The sequence below is a fragment of the Apteryx rowi genome, unplaced genomic scaffold (assembly GCF_003343035.1).
Source record: "Apteryx rowi isolate R43461 unplaced genomic scaffold, aptRow1 scaffold_73, whole genome shotgun sequence".
In the NCBI taxonomy this organism is placed as follows: Eukaryota; Metazoa; Chordata; class Aves; order Apterygiformes; family Apterygidae; genus Apteryx; species Apteryx rowi.
This window is the reverse complement of record NW_020451016.1, coordinates 2,184,778-2,200,196: the sequence shown is the minus strand read 5'-3', so window position 1 is coordinate 2,200,196 and position 15,419 is coordinate 2,184,778. Positions and strand designations below refer to the sequence as shown.

The 15,419-nt window shown below is 36.1% G+C and overlaps 1 protein-coding gene across 1 annotated transcript; it reads right to left on the bottom strand.

The window, feature by feature from the left end:
* Positions 1-8,019: 8,019 nt before the first annotated feature.
* On the bottom strand, positions 8,020-15,149 carry OLFML1 (olfactomedin like 1). The gene is made up of 3 exons (XM_026087757.1): positions 15,024-15,149; positions 11,838-12,126; positions 8,020-8,798 (listed from the first exon to the last, which is right to left on the bottom strand). The coding sequence occupies exons 1-3, from the start codon at positions 15,147-15,149 to the stop codon at positions 8,020-8,022; spliced, it is 1,194 nt and encodes a 397-aa protein (XP_025943542.1).
* Positions 15,150-15,419: the final 270 nt, after the last annotated feature.

Sequence of the window (15,419 nt, the reverse complement as noted above, 5' to 3'; positions counted from 1 at the left end):
ATAAATGTCGTAAATGGAAAACTGGCGCAGCCTTTTCAGGCAGACGCAACTGTTCAAAATATCTGCATCCATGTTAGCTCTAGTTGTCAAGCAAAGGCCTTCTTATTGCAGTTTGGAAAAAAGAGCTTTTACCTAAGCATGCAGTAACTTAAAGTACAGACAATACACTACTGTATAAGCTGTTCTTCCATTTCCTTCATTGAGGTAGTTTTGAGCTATGGGACTTGTTTCAGTCAGACTGAACTCTTACTTTGAGAGATTTGGTGCTTGTCTAATTTTGTTTGAAAGGAATGCAAGTTGCATTAAGAAATAGTAGAAACAAATACATCCTAGCAAGTATTGTGAATTACCTATGTTATTATAAAGCTGCTTCTTGAGTCAAAATATATTCATTGTCCTATCACCTTTTGGTTAAAGCTCCTAGCCAGCTTTTAGGTCTGATTCAAGTAAGATGTATCTTTCGTGGGATCCTGTTTTAAAAAAATAAATAAATACACAAAATCCTGTAGCTTCAACTATAGGAGAGACAAAAAGCAGGAAAATTGCAAGGTTGTCCTTCCAGTTAGCCTTGAGCTGGGGGGAGGAGGGGCAGAGGGGCCTCTGTTGGTCTGCTCTCTTTCAAGACAATGCTCTTGATTGGTCTGTCTTTGGTAAGTGTCATCACACTGTTATTTTTCTTATAATTACACATGCTGATGCAAGAAGTAATCCCTTCAACTTTGTTTTACAGACAGGCCTTGTACAGCTTCAGCCTATGCTCTTTGGTGTTATGGTTGAGTTAGTCTGGTTTAACAAAATGTGCTCACCTAGCTGCAGAAACTAGCCAGTGTGTGATTTAACCTGTTGCAACTCCCAGGCAGAAGGGATTAGCTTAAACCACTTTCATCTAACCTCTGCATTGTCAAGAACAGGCAAGGTTGGTTGCTGTGACTCAGCTGACATGCAGTAACTCAGTCACAAGCCTGAGCTCCTGGTTTGTTTGCTGATCAGCTTTCTTTTGTCAGTGTTTCCTGGTGTTTGTTACTATGTGACTTCATGGAGAAGATAAAAGATACTCTCTGTGGAGGCTTAAAAGAAGAGAGGGCAACATACCCACTGGGTATTAAGAAGTCTTTGACTGATACACAGCTTAAAGATCTGCCTGCAAGCAGTTGCTAAGATCTATTGCAAATAAATAATGAATGTGGCAAGTCCCTATCTTTAATGATTGTTTGGGATCCAGTAGCTGATAACCTATCAGAATGTGCCATAGCATGCGTAACTTGGAAATTATGACTAATTGGCCATGATTGACATATGCAACAGGAATTCATGGACTTAAAAACTCCCTGGGCCATCTAGCCTGTTTCTACACAACAGAGGTTTCCTGTCAGTGTCTTTCCTGAGTCTTTAGTCTGACTTTTAGCCCTTTCTCTGTTGCCTGTTCCCTTTGTTCCTTTCTCTGCCCTCACACATAAACTTTCTGGTTTTCTAAAATCTGACCTTGCACCAAAGAAAGACATGTTTTATCTTTTCCTCAGATTGCAGATATTCTGCAGTTCTTCACTCTGGGTTTTTAAGGCTAAGCTGGTTCCTTCCTCTGCCCTTGCTTCCAGCAGTAGGCTGATTTGGTAGAAGTCTGCCAAAGTCGTTGTCACTGTACTTTCACTAGATTTTGGAATTAGACAGAAAAATGTCTCCAAATACATTTTTCTTTTTAAAGTATATTAACTAGCAAAGGGATTTAAAATCTCATATCATAAAAACTGACTGCAAACAATGCTAATTAACTTTCCTATGAATTGCCTATGAACTTTAAAGCTAATTATTGAGAGACTAAGGCAATGTAAGATGATGAGTATCCAAATTCATGGCAGATTTGATGTAAATTTGGAGTTACTGGGGGATGATAAATTATATCAGCCACTTACAATTTCTTCTTTCTCATATATGGCCAAAACAAATCTTCTTGCCCTTTCACTCAAATCCAGACACATCCAGATATATCTAGTGTACCCACTTGATGAACTCTTGCAGATGTATGGATCTTACCTAAAACTAAAGTCTCAGGGTATATCTCTGTGGTTGGATGTAAACTAAAACAAACAAATGTCTTCATTGTGAGCTGCCTGCATGTACAACAATTCCAGTTAGGACAACAGAGAGAGGCACTCTTTTTGAATCACACATTTTTCTTCCCTTCTCTGTGCTGTTCTGGGCAAAGAACTGGATAGTCTGATCTAGCTGATAGACGCTTGGACTAAGACTGGGGGGTAGAGATTGTATGGCTTTCACTCACTGTACCATCTTGGGATTGGAGCTGATAGGGAGCCAAACTAGGTACCATCATGAGCCCTCTGTATGAGTTGTGGTTGATTCTGAGGAAACCTGTGTTTCATTGCAAATGGCCTCTGAAACCTGTTGGGGTTTCATGGTGATTGCAGCTATGTAAGTCTCTAAATAAACTTTTCTGCATTTTAAAACCAAAAACATCTCTTCTGTGCTTTACCATAATTTCCATTAGTTCAAGTAAAAACAGAACTTGACAGTGTTCATAAATAACTTTTCCCATGTTAATTTTGACACTTGGACAGTTAGCAAGCCTTTTCAGGTAACTGACAATTTAATTTTATTATCTACATTCAAACTTGGCTGAGATGTATGTGTTACTAATAGCGTGTTATCATAACCTATATTGCTTTATTGTCTTTGCAATTTCTTAATGTGATCTCTGTCTTTGTCCTGTTGTACTCCCAACTATTTGATAATGTGAAACATGAGAGCTTCTCTGTCCAAAAAGTGCTTATCTGAAAAGGAAATAATTATGGTCAGTTGTCTTTATTGTGGCACTGATATTTGTTTTTGCAGTAGTTCTCTGCTCTTGCTATGAAACTAGATTTCTTTGCATATTTATAATCATCATGATCTTTATTTTTTTCCCCTAAATTTGAATTCATGCCAGTCCCAAAGAAGTACCTCAGTATCAAAACTTTGGGAGACTGTATTCTTGTCATTACTGTTACTTAAAACAGTGGCTTTCTGAGTCCAGATCTGAATTGTGACTCTCAGGTTCAGAGATATTTCAGTTTTTACCATTTATAATGTTTTTTTTTCCTGTTGGTAAGATTTGTTATATGACTCTTGGCTGGTATTTTCAGAAAAAGGTTTAATTCTTTTAGGCGCCTTTAAAAAGCACAGCTGTGATGTTCAGTCATAAAGCCTAGATCATCATTGGTCGAGCACCCAAAATGTTCACTTATTTCCTCTGTGCATATTTATCCAATTGTATATTTGTTTCCATTAATAATGGAGTGAGTAAGCATATGAATTTAGCTTCTAATTTTTCTTGCTTGTATATTGTCAGATATCAGAATTCCATTTCAATGTATCACATTCCTTTTAAAAAAAGTATTTAAGCCTTGTTTTTGAGAATTTATTGTTTTTCTTGGATTTAAGTCATATGAGATTGTTGTACATCCTGACTGAATAGTTAAACAAATCCTTCTTGCATAGACACAAAGAGTGATATTTAAAATTTGCCTTTTGTAAATAATAATACATATAGCAGTGAATTTAATTTGACATTGATGTTTGCAAATAACATTGCACAAATTTCTTGACAGCAGATTTAATAAAAATTTGCATGAATATTTTCGCCCAAAGTTTGCTTTAGCTGGAAGGATATTATAAACAGCACCTTGCTTGCCTTTTAGCTCTGTGAAAGGGAGTCACTAAAATTATAGCTGGTAAAATCACTACAACTTGATTGTGCCACCTAGGTTTCAGTACTGTGCTATGGCTGATAACCTTTTGGAGGTTTATGCAGCAGGAGTAGGTGGCTGGTTGATGGTGGGTGGGTAGAACTCAAATATTTTCATTTTAACAGATTCAATCGCTTCTGTTCTTTGAGATTTAGGAGATGTTTTGTCTACAGTTTATGGAATAGGTTTAAGATACACAGTTTTACAGTTCTGATTTCATCTGGAAAACTACAGTGGCATATATATATTGTTTTATATTTGTAAAGTTGTGTGCCTTTTTTCCTGTGTGTGCATTTGTTCATGTCAAAACATAAACATATATGTATATGACACCATTGACAACTCATTTAAAATGTTTAGATAGAACGAATGTACATACTTTATGGCTATTGGTTAGTAAAGCAAATCATTGTTTTCAGCACAGATTTGATAATGAAAAGATATATTAAAATACATAAACTATGGTATTAGTCATTTGGGAAATGAATTATATATTTTTATTTGAAATACAGTAAACTGTTGAAATTACAAGACTGTTAAGGATTGTAATATGGTTAGGTGTATGAAATGTACAACAAGGAAGGAACATGTTATTTTTCTTATGATGTTCATATCATGAAAAGAAAGGATGCAGATTAGTCTGGAGGCTGTTTCAGTCTGTGTATGTACAAGTCCTGCAAACCCTTTAGAGCTATATGTTGTACCTTTATGGTTCTCAGCTGCAAGTATATGTTTGCATCTCGGTGGCCAAACAGTTGAGTAGGAAGTTCATTTTTTCTGTACATAGTCACAGCTTCCAGAATGGTGGGGAAAACGAGCATTTCACAGCATTCAGCAAAATTTCTCTGAGATGATTGCTGAAACAGAATTTTTTTGAGGCTCTGATAGGAGCTAACGTTTTCCACAGTGATACAAGTTTTGAAAACACTTCAGATCCAATTGTCTCTGAGACTGAAATATGCAATTTTAGATGGTCACCTTAGTTTTCTGGGTCCACACAGAGAAGGGTTAAGGTTTAAGTCAGATTATGCACCTCTTCTCAAGAAAACCTTTCTGTTAAAACTATTTCTACCAACTGTACTTGCGTCACTGGAAAGCTGGCATTTAATGAGCATGTATCTTGCACACACATTAAAATTGTTTTTGGAAAAATACGGTGTGAATATAAAGCCAAAGTAAATCTTTGCAGCTCTTACAGGGAGAGCCATCCATCCACATGGCATGTATCATTTTCAAATTGAATATATGTACAGGAAATTACACTGAAACTTCATCTTCTTATGCTCAGTTGAAGTAAATGGACAGTGCTAGAGCAAGCAGTGTAAGACTGGATCTTTAAAAAGTGATTGGGCAAATTCATGAAATAAAAGTTTTAAGTGATACTGTACTCAAAAAGAGCATCTCTGGTGTGAATTACTGAAGACACATATATGTCTGCCCTGGTCTTATACTCTTCCCTATGTATTCTTTCTTGGTCTGTCTTGGAGATTGGATATTGGTTTAGATAACTCTCTGGTTGATTAAATAAGGCTACTCTTAAGTCCTTATGTTGGACAGGATAAAAATTAATGGGGTTTCATTGCAGCAAGGAAAACTGAAGTTGTGCTTTAGGAAAAATGTTCCAATGGTTAACTTGTGAATTGATAGAGTAAATTCCTTGGGAGAGTTATTGAGTCCCTGTCATTAAAGTCTCTAGAGAATAGTTCAGACAGGCTAATTTAATGATGTCTCCTTCTGTCCTGTTTTCTTATAACAGTACAGTTCATATATGGTTTGCCAACAAATCAATATCAGGATTAACATCTAGGAGTTCCAGCTCTTCGAACGATTTGTTTGTTCATATACATTTCTGAGACTAAAAGGCTTGAAACTTTGCCCCTCCTTATAACTGAAGCTCAGTTTTGAGATTTGTAAAAAAATTTTGAAGTTCAGAGTCTATTTTATTTAAGTTTTCATAATTTTTTGCATTTTGTACAGTAAGAAATACTTTAGTGAAACTCATGTGTGTAAAACTTTCTCCTTTTATTGAAATTAGGTAGCACTGTGAATTCATTATCAAGTTTGGTTTTAGAGGATTTCCAGAGCAGCAAGGTTCAGAAAGGGTCCTGTCTGAACTGTTGAGGATTGCTCATTGATATCTGTTGAAAATAGCAACTGCTATAAAATAACAGAAAGTATAAAAGAGAACACTGGAATCCTTTTAGTTGAGGTGATACTATAATAATAATACACATTTTTCTCTCAAGTAAGTATGGTGCATAGCATACTCCAAGAATGTCTCCTCAAAAAGAGCAAGCTCAATCCATATTTAAGTCAAAAGCCTTTATTTTTAAATAAAGTTACACATCCTTTTGCAGTAAAGGATCTCAGAGCATTGCAAAGGTGGATAATACTATTTTGTATTTTTGTATTTGTAATTTGACAGATAGGTAGTAAAAGGTCAAATAATTTAACCTGCTACTTGACAACGGTCACACAACGAATCAGTGCCAGCCTCCTTACTGAGCCCAATGATTTCTTTAACTAACTGTGCTTCTTGTGGCCTTTGTAACACAGAAATCTTGGAATAGTCATTAAGGCTGTTTAGAATTATATAGTTTCTTTTGCTAAAGGCAGACCAGCACTGTTGCAACTGGGCAGTCTGTATTCTTAGTTGTATTCTGGAACTCCTTTTGAAAATCATGTTTCCCTCATGTTTGGCTGTTCAGTTGAAGCTATTTTTAAAAAGAACAACAGCTCTTTCAGTGTAAAGAACAAAATGTGTTTTCTGTAGAAACAGCTGAGGATTACTTTTTAAGCACTGCTTTTGTGTCTTATTATTATTAAACAGAAATGCTGTTATCATTAAAACCCAAAAGCCAATACCTGCATTTTGCAAGTAAAAATATATTTTTTAATGTATTTGTATTTGGTATTTATCTGTTACTTGCAAAATGAGTATTGACCAACTCGCACTACTGTGCTTATCTGGGCCACGTTCTCTGTATTTTGCTGGAGCCAGAGGTCAGGAGAGGAAATATTCAGATATGCGCAGTGGAAACAATTGGAAATATTCAGGAAGAAGCCTCACAATTAGGTGCTGAAATAGAACTAAAAAGAGACAATTGAAGAGTGATATATAAAACATTTTAAAATAGAGTATGATGCATAGTGGAACAACTAGGAACATTCCTTCTAACACACAAGCAGTGGTACACTGAAATGTGGCAAATTCAAGCTGATTAAAGGGAATATTTAACCTGTGAACATTGTTACTGCAGAAGATGGCTGCAGCTAATGTGTTAGCAGGATTAAAAGTGGAGTGTACAGTTATATGGATAACAAAAATTTGGAAGTTTAGTGGAAATAGGATAAAAGTTCAGTGATTAGGAATAGCCTATATGTAATGTACAAGAAGTATATGTTAAAATTAAACCATATGTTTGTGAGGATGTAAACTCTTATGCTCTGTGATATAATCAACCTCTGCTGTTAGAGCTATATGGGCAATTTCTCTGGGAGCGTGTGATTTTTATATTGCTCATTACAAAGCTTTCTGCAGCTTAAGCATCAGATGATGTGAAGACTTCTAGTTGGAGTTCCATGTCACTGAAGCAGTCTGTATAGTTTTGACACAGCCTTTGATAGGAAGAGAATATGTCAGAGATTTTTTTTTTTTCTTTCATGAGTTGTTAAGACTAATTTGTGTGTGTGTTATTTAGTCATCATGTAACTGAAATTAATGGAGTCTTTGTATGTTCTTAAATGGATGATAGTTTAAGGTCACACTGAGGTATGTGAGCCTAAATTTATGTAAAATTGATTGAAGTTGTAGCACATGGAATTAACATAATTTTAAAATTAAAGACCATGTTGACATGGGACTCCCAGAAAAGTTAAGGCCACTCAATTAAAGATATGGGTGGAAACATATGTGCATATATTAAAGATAAAAACTTTGTAAATGTCTATTGTTCAGTTCTTCTTACAATAACAGCGAAGGAGGTAGGTTTAGAGAAGGTTAAACGTGTAACAACAGAACAACAGCTTTTTTCCGTAGCTTCCAATCAGTAGTTTGGTATACTTTACACCTTTAGATAATTCATTAACTTCTTTGAGTCCTGTAAATTCCTCACAATGTAACTCATAGCCTAGCACGGATCTTTAAGCAAGCACAATTTAAGAAATGAACAATTACATAGTTGTGAGCCAACAGAAAAGCAAGGCAATTTTTTAAAGGTGACTTAAAGGAAAACCTGGCTGCGGGCTTTTAAATGTATTTGAAAAGTTACTAAAGGTTTTAAACTTTTTGCATTGTTTGAAGCTTGTAAATGATCTGGGATCCATCACCCCAGGCAAAGAGCTGTTTTTCTTTGGGATTATAGTGTATTGTGGAATGGCTACCCTGACGTTTGGGAAAGTGCAATACTGGGATCTCATAAGTGTTTACCGCACCCAATACATCATAAACACATTGTATGCGAGAAGTGCCTCCACTAGGAAAGTTGTATACAACATAGAGTGTGTTGCATGCCATGAAAGCGGCTTCAGCATCTTTGCTACTGCATGATGTGTCCCAAGTGTGCTCTACTGCCATGGTCATGTGGTTGATTTTAGTAATTACAATATTTCCTCCAGTGTCTGGTTCTGCATGGATTGCCCAGAGCCCTTGCTCATCAATGGCAAGATCTATTTTTGTAGCTGGAGAAAGCTGATAGGCAGGAATCCTTCCAGCGCCTGGCAGTAGCATTTGATCAGATACATTTCTTTTCTGGATATTGTATTTAATTATCTCATTTAAGGAGCCATATCTGTGATAGAACAAAAAGCCCTGATATATGATGTGGCCAGTTCCTTTCCAGGGAAGTGGCAGGGTGACTCTGCGAACTTTTCGTGTATGATTGCTTTCCATGAATGTCATGATATTTGCAAATTCCAAAATAACATTATTCACAGAACCACTTAATAAATAAATCTTTGCATGCTTTTTGCCAGGATCTTTCATCCAAGAACCATGCATCTCACCAGTCTTCTTAACTATCTTTAGGGACTTAATACCTGTAAGCATGTGGTCACAACCTGCAAGGAAACACCCAAAGACAAAAAGACATATGAAATTAGAATATCTGTGAATTTTCTACTTTCATTTCTTTGATTTACTTAGTTTCTTTTTAATCCAACTATAAGGCCAGGGTCAATATATCAGTAAAGGTGTCAGCAATGTTGCTATGTTAGAGTGTTGAAGCTAATTTTATGTGATAAATTTAGCATCTCCTGCTAAGGAAACTGTTTTCATATCTTCAGCTGTGCATATTGGATTGTTCTATTAGGCACATGTTATCCAAAAGGGATTCTATTTGTGTACCTGAGAGGAGGCTAAGAGCACAGTTAACTATTCTTTGTTTATTCTTATCAGTTCTTTTATATGGGTGCACTGACTTCAGTGAGGTGACTGTTAAATAATCAGATTTTATTTCTTATTGAAGGCATATAGATTAAAACCTGTATTCTTGAAATGTCATGTATATGCTGTTTTTCTTTCAGAAATTCCCTTATTCTCTGTTAGCCTCTTTTTTACGTTTATAATGAGAAAACAAATAAAAATACAACATCGCAATACAAAGCCAAAACACTGGATTATCTTCCCATTCACTTTCCCTATAGCTGCAGCACAAAGGAACCAGTACAAATAGATAGATCACAGAATCAGGAATCTCCCTTGGTTAAGGCAATCTTTAAATGAACTGATACAATATCTCCGTTATTGATCCTTATGCTAGGAGCATGGCTGGTGGAATTACATAGTTGTTTATCTCACTATAGGGATAAAATTCCCACCGGCAGAGTGAGTCATAGTTTTGGCTTCATTGCATTTTGTATGCACTTTGCATGGATGTTTAAGACCAAAAAGCACTAAGCTTATGAAGAGTCAGGTATTTAGACCCTAAGATCTTTATCAAATACCATCCTATCCAGCAAAAACTAAACTGCAAAGCATATTAATAAGCTTGTTTACCAAAGGCACTCATAAATTACAAGAGACACCCTCTGAAGTTTAAAGAATTTCCTTTAATGAAGTGCAGCTGTTTTAGTAAACAGGACAAACAAAGCCCTAAGGCAGGAAGTTCTGGCAATAGATGAAATGGAGAAAGCAAAGGCAGCCTCCCTTTTTGGCCTGATATGAACCTATTGAAGTCAATGGCAAGATTCCAGTTGCCTCTRGAAAGCAACCTTTTTGTCATTTCTGTGTACTGATACCCTCTACCAAAGCCTTTGGATACTGCAGCTACAGCATGGATTTTTGCTGGAAGTCCTTTCTCTGGATGCAGTTTCCCTGAGCAAGGCACAATAGCTTTCCTAAAACAAGCTAACATTTATTGTTCAGTTAGATTCCAAAAAATTATAACCCTTAAGTCAAAATACTTAGCCAGCCTTAGGAACGTCTTCATCTACTGGAGAGATATGCCAAATAGATTTTTCTCTGAAATTCATGAATAGTTTCAGTCTTCTCCAGAGAAGATTTTAACTCTCCTTGTCTTTTATAATAGCTTTCAGGAAGACTGAGAAACTGAGACATGCATAGTGACCAGGAAATATGACAAAATATTTCCACATTCTCCACAGTGACACCTTCAAAGGCCACTGCTTCTTATCAGACCCCCAAAATGTGCAGAAAATGAATTGCAGGTCTAGTAGTTTCCCAGTCCCCACCCAGGATGAGGTATCAACTACTGCATGTAAAATCACTGATTTTACATGAATTTTACTTTTTTTTTTTTTTTTGCAAGTCTCTCATGTACTTGAATCAAAGCCAGTAACAGTCAGATTTATAATACATTTTTTGCTAGAGTCTTGGAGTGACCCAGCAAAAAATTGTAACTTTTGGATAATATATGATGTTGTAGAAACAGAGTTGCTGTTTGCTAAGGTTGAAAGTCTTTTAATAAAACTTAGTTTTTAAGTACTATAAAATCTACACAGTGACTGTTTTTTGCCATAAACTTCAGTGGGGCCAGCATCTGGCTACTATTGACAAAAGTAAAATTGCTATGAACTGCTGCAATAAATTTAAAAGTAATAATTTTCAACAAGAGACAAGGGAAAGTAATTTTTCTCCCTTCTACAAGTCTCAGAAAGAAATAATTTTCCAAGTGTCCTTACTACAGGCAGTTTTAAAAATCCTTTCATTTTTCTACCTCTCAAAAAAAATGCCTAATGTTCAAAAAAAATCTATATATGGAAAGAAATAAACCTTGATATTCAGAGCTCTGAAGAGTAGTGTAGGAGTAGGGCTTAGAAGAAGAACAGGTGGTCAGCTTCTTTTAAAAATATCGTTTTATATTTTCTGCTCTGCATTCTTAATTTCATACTACTTTTGAATGAAAATGAAACGAAGACTACTTTAAATATATCTACAATATATAATTTACACCAATCACTGAACATTCTTAAGGTAAGGATACTTTTTAATGATGAAATTTAATTTGTTTGGGGAAAAAACAGCATAAATTGTATATATTCTTCATACTGGGCACCTGTAACACTTAATTTTCCAAATCAGAATTGAGTTTTGCTTGCAGCTCAGCCAGTGTGCTCTCCTGACGGAGTAATGGGAGGGAGGAGACAGAGAAAGAGAGAAGAATAGAAGAAAATAGGATGTAAAATAGATGAAAAATACAGAAGCGAATGAAGTCTTTTTATTAGTTCTTGAGTTAGCTTTTGAGTTGAGGCTTAGACTCCTGCTTACTCCAAAAAACAAAGCTTGCTTGGTATAGCTGTAGTACTTGGAAATGCACTAGCATTTTGGGGTGCTTTGTAAGAGCATACATTCAGAGGCTTTTTAAATTCTTATTTTATTTTAAAAAGCAGTTTTCAAGGAATCATTCTGATATAGAGTATCTGCAAAATAAATATTCAAGTTGTATTTTCTTCCCTCCCTCTCCCGTACTTTTTTTCATAGCCTTTTTTGTAAGATTAGTATTTACACAGACAAAAAACATGTGATTATCTGTGGTATTCACATTACATGAAAATCTATTATCCCTGTGTCAGCATACATGCATTGGCTAAGGGACTGGCTCCTTTATATCAAAGTTCTGAAAAATAAACTGTTCTTACTTGCATTAAGCATGAGTTTAAGTTTCCGTTTTTCTTCTGCTTCTTCAAATAGCTGCTGTTTCACCAAGTCTTCATCTACTTCTATACATGTATTAGAATCTGTGACAGATCCAAAATAGTCAATATCCCTTTGTGCTCGTTCAACTCTTGTTAGCAAATTCTCTACTTCACTTTTAACCTCAGTCTTAAAATTGTTCAGTCCTGCCAGACGTGACATTATCGTCTTTGAAAAGTCTCGAAATTCTTCAACGTAATCCAATATGTCTTGGTTGCATTTTTCCAGCCTCTTCTTGAGTTAGAACACAGAAAGAAAACACAATGTATGCAAGTATATTTTGTATAGATTAGAATCTCATTCATGAATACTTAAAAAAAAAAAAAAGTGCCATTCTCCCCTTTGCAATCCCCCTCCCCCATCTATTTCAAACCAATGGTCTGTTACTGTATATCTACATGAAGAGGACATACTAGACTGGCAGTAGCATTCACAGTTCTGGTCAAAAATAAGCACTTTTTCTTCAAGTGGTTATTGACAACCAGATACTTTGTTTTGCTGCTTGAAGAAGGAAGTGTGCTCTGGCTGAAACAATCAGAGATACTTCAGGGCATGTGATCTCTGATTACTTGCTTTCTAGTAACTTTTCAGAAGTCCTTCTGGAGGACCACTGGTGAAGCAGTCCCAAAAAATTTTTTGCTGGAGCTGCTGGCCTCTACAAGCATACACATTTCTCTGAAGTACACCTCTTCTGAGCAAGACAGTTTCTATTGCAGCTTCTTCCTTTTCTTTCATTTAAAATAGAAGACTGAAACGCTATCCTCGTGTCTATGCTTGAGAAGATTTTTTTTTTTTAGTCAGACTATTGGCTATACTAAGAAAAATGCAAGGGCAACTGAATTCAAATTTGTCTTTATATGAAAGACTTCTGCTTCTGCAGATGTTATCAATTCTCTTTGCTCTGTATTTTCTAGAAGTTCCTAGCAGGTTATATGCCACCATTTTTGACTACTCAAAGGGATACACCATGGGGGGACACAGGCAAGAAGAAAAACTTGGTATGAGGACCATATTTAGCATTGAAACCAAAGGCAGCCTCTTCTGAACACCTTAGGTTGAAATTTTTTTAGTTTGGTTAAAAATTCCTCGAAGAAATATTATGCTGAAAAAGCAGATGTTTCGTTATAGCTAGATTCAGATAACCAGCATTTTTTGAAGGATCTACTTATTTTGTAGGTGAAGAAAGTGATTTCTTTGATGTAATAGAGGAGGTTAGTAGCAGACCTGGAAAGAACATAGGTGGCCTGAAAATAGAAGCCCGACTGCTGCTTTGGGAAGCTAAAGAAAGTGAGCCAATATTTAAGCCCAAACACACAACAGTACTAGGCCTAACTGCTAGATCAGGTGTTCTAATTTGGTGCTTTATACACTGATTTCAGGCATTTCATGTTAAAATGGTCTTTGACCAGGGAATAGTCAACATGATTTGTGCAGTATGTATGTGTTCCATTTAAACTTGGTGGTGTGTTTTTTGTTGTTGTTTTTGTTTTTACAATTTGCTTACTTGCATGGTATTTTACCCCCATTATTTAATAAGTTAATTTATACATGATCCTAAGTACCCAGGAAGCTGTTTAATTACTTTCTACATAAAGTGCTTTTTAAACATTTTCAAGTGTTGTGCTAAAAATTTGCCTCACCGTTTTTCCTGCTCTCTGACTGTTTTGTGCCCTGAAGTCTTCTTCCCAGCCTCTCTTTCAGATTCTTCTTTCCTCAATATGCTCCTCGATCAAAGCTTCACAAAGTTCTTCTCCCTTCATTCCTAATCCAGATTTACCACTTAAATTCCTCTCCTTCCCACTCCTTTCTGTTCACCTGTTCCTAGCTCATGCACCTGCCTCATGGCTGTGACTTGATTTGGTAAAAATGAGAATTTCAATGCCTTTGGGAAACAGTTTGAAAAAGAAAATAGTTTTGAATTAGAATGAATAAAAATGATTCTGAATAAATCGAAGTAAAGAAAATAGTTCTGAATTGGAATAAAAGTAAATAAATAAACAGATAAGTTCCAAAACTGTTTTATATCAGCAAAACTGAGCTCTTCTTTTCTGAACTTGAGTGAGTAGCTCAGCTGCTCTGACTTCCTGGGACTCCTCAAGCAGCTGCTGTGTGTTGGGGAGGGCAATGTAAAAGCTTCCCTAGGAACCCAGGTTAGGAGACTCTCACGTTGGAGAGGTTAGAACTCCTAACAGATTGGCTTGAGCCTGGTTCCAAGGCTTTAAATTCAGGAAATCTGCACCTCCACTGGAAACCTGCCTGTGTTCTGTGAAAAAATTTTCAAAATGGAACAGACTGTCAAGAAGCCTTAGCTTTGGCTTTGCTGTACCTAGTTCCCATTCTGGTCTGCTGAGTTCTTGAATGTAGCTTGCCTCTGTAAGAGATGAGTAGCCTGTCTAAATTGTGACTTGAAAGGGGAGTGAGCTACAAGCCCCTCTTTACCCCACTGCTGCTCAGCAGGTGGAGAAAGCAACAGTAGCCTGTTATGAGTTTTCAGTTGAGTTCAGTAGCTAAACAGCACTCACAAGGCATGAAGGGAGTTTTTCCACTGAGGCTTGCTCCTTAAAACTGATCTCAGCTCACCTCTACCGCCTGCCTTCCTAGCTTGCATAGCTATGGGGGGGGGGGGGGAGAGAGAGAGAGAAGCAGAGATATTGAAGTGGAGACTTCTCAGTCTACATAATGGGAATACTACTCCTACAGTTAGGTTCAGCAATACATAGAAAAAATATCTGATAAGTTTCTATCTTCTTGTTAATACTTGGCACCAATTCTACTAGTAACAATATGATTATACTGTTCTTAGGATGGACTGTGACAGTGCTTAAAACATTTGCACATGTAGCTAAATTTCACTGATAGCATAATAAAAATACAAGTGATAGCAGAATAAATATACAACATTATGAAATTATATGCTACAATAAACAATAATGTGGTAATTAGGAGTCATTAGTTTAAGGTTTAGTTACCATACTCCTTAATTTTATTTGAAAAAATGTGGAAACTTACATTCCTGATACTGTTTAGAATATAAACTGTCCTGTGTGAGTATATACACAGAAGAACGTACATCCATTTTCAAACTACTTTGCAGTTAAACAGTATTATTGAACTATACAGATAACACATACCTCTAAAGAAAGGAAACGCCGGTCGATGTAGTTCATCAGTGCTGCATCTTGCATTACATATTGGGCCTCTCCTATGACACTTGTGAAGAATGGAACTAATAAAAATCGGAGTTTCAGGTCTACCATTGTTTCATAAAATTTTGAAGGAAAAATGTAGTGTGTGTGTGGGGGAAGTACCAAACAGTACTACCACTCCAGAATAAGAGAAATTTAATAGTTGCCTAATGCTGTGATGTGAAAAATAGCTAAAAATACTGAGGCTGAAAATATTAAAAGGACTTAAAATGGCTGTTTAAGCTGTTGCGGTTTATCATTAAAAAAATAAAGTTGTGGAACAGGAACTGGATGTGTTTATTTCTAGAAGCCAGATGACTGCTTTCCAGTTTGTGATCCTAT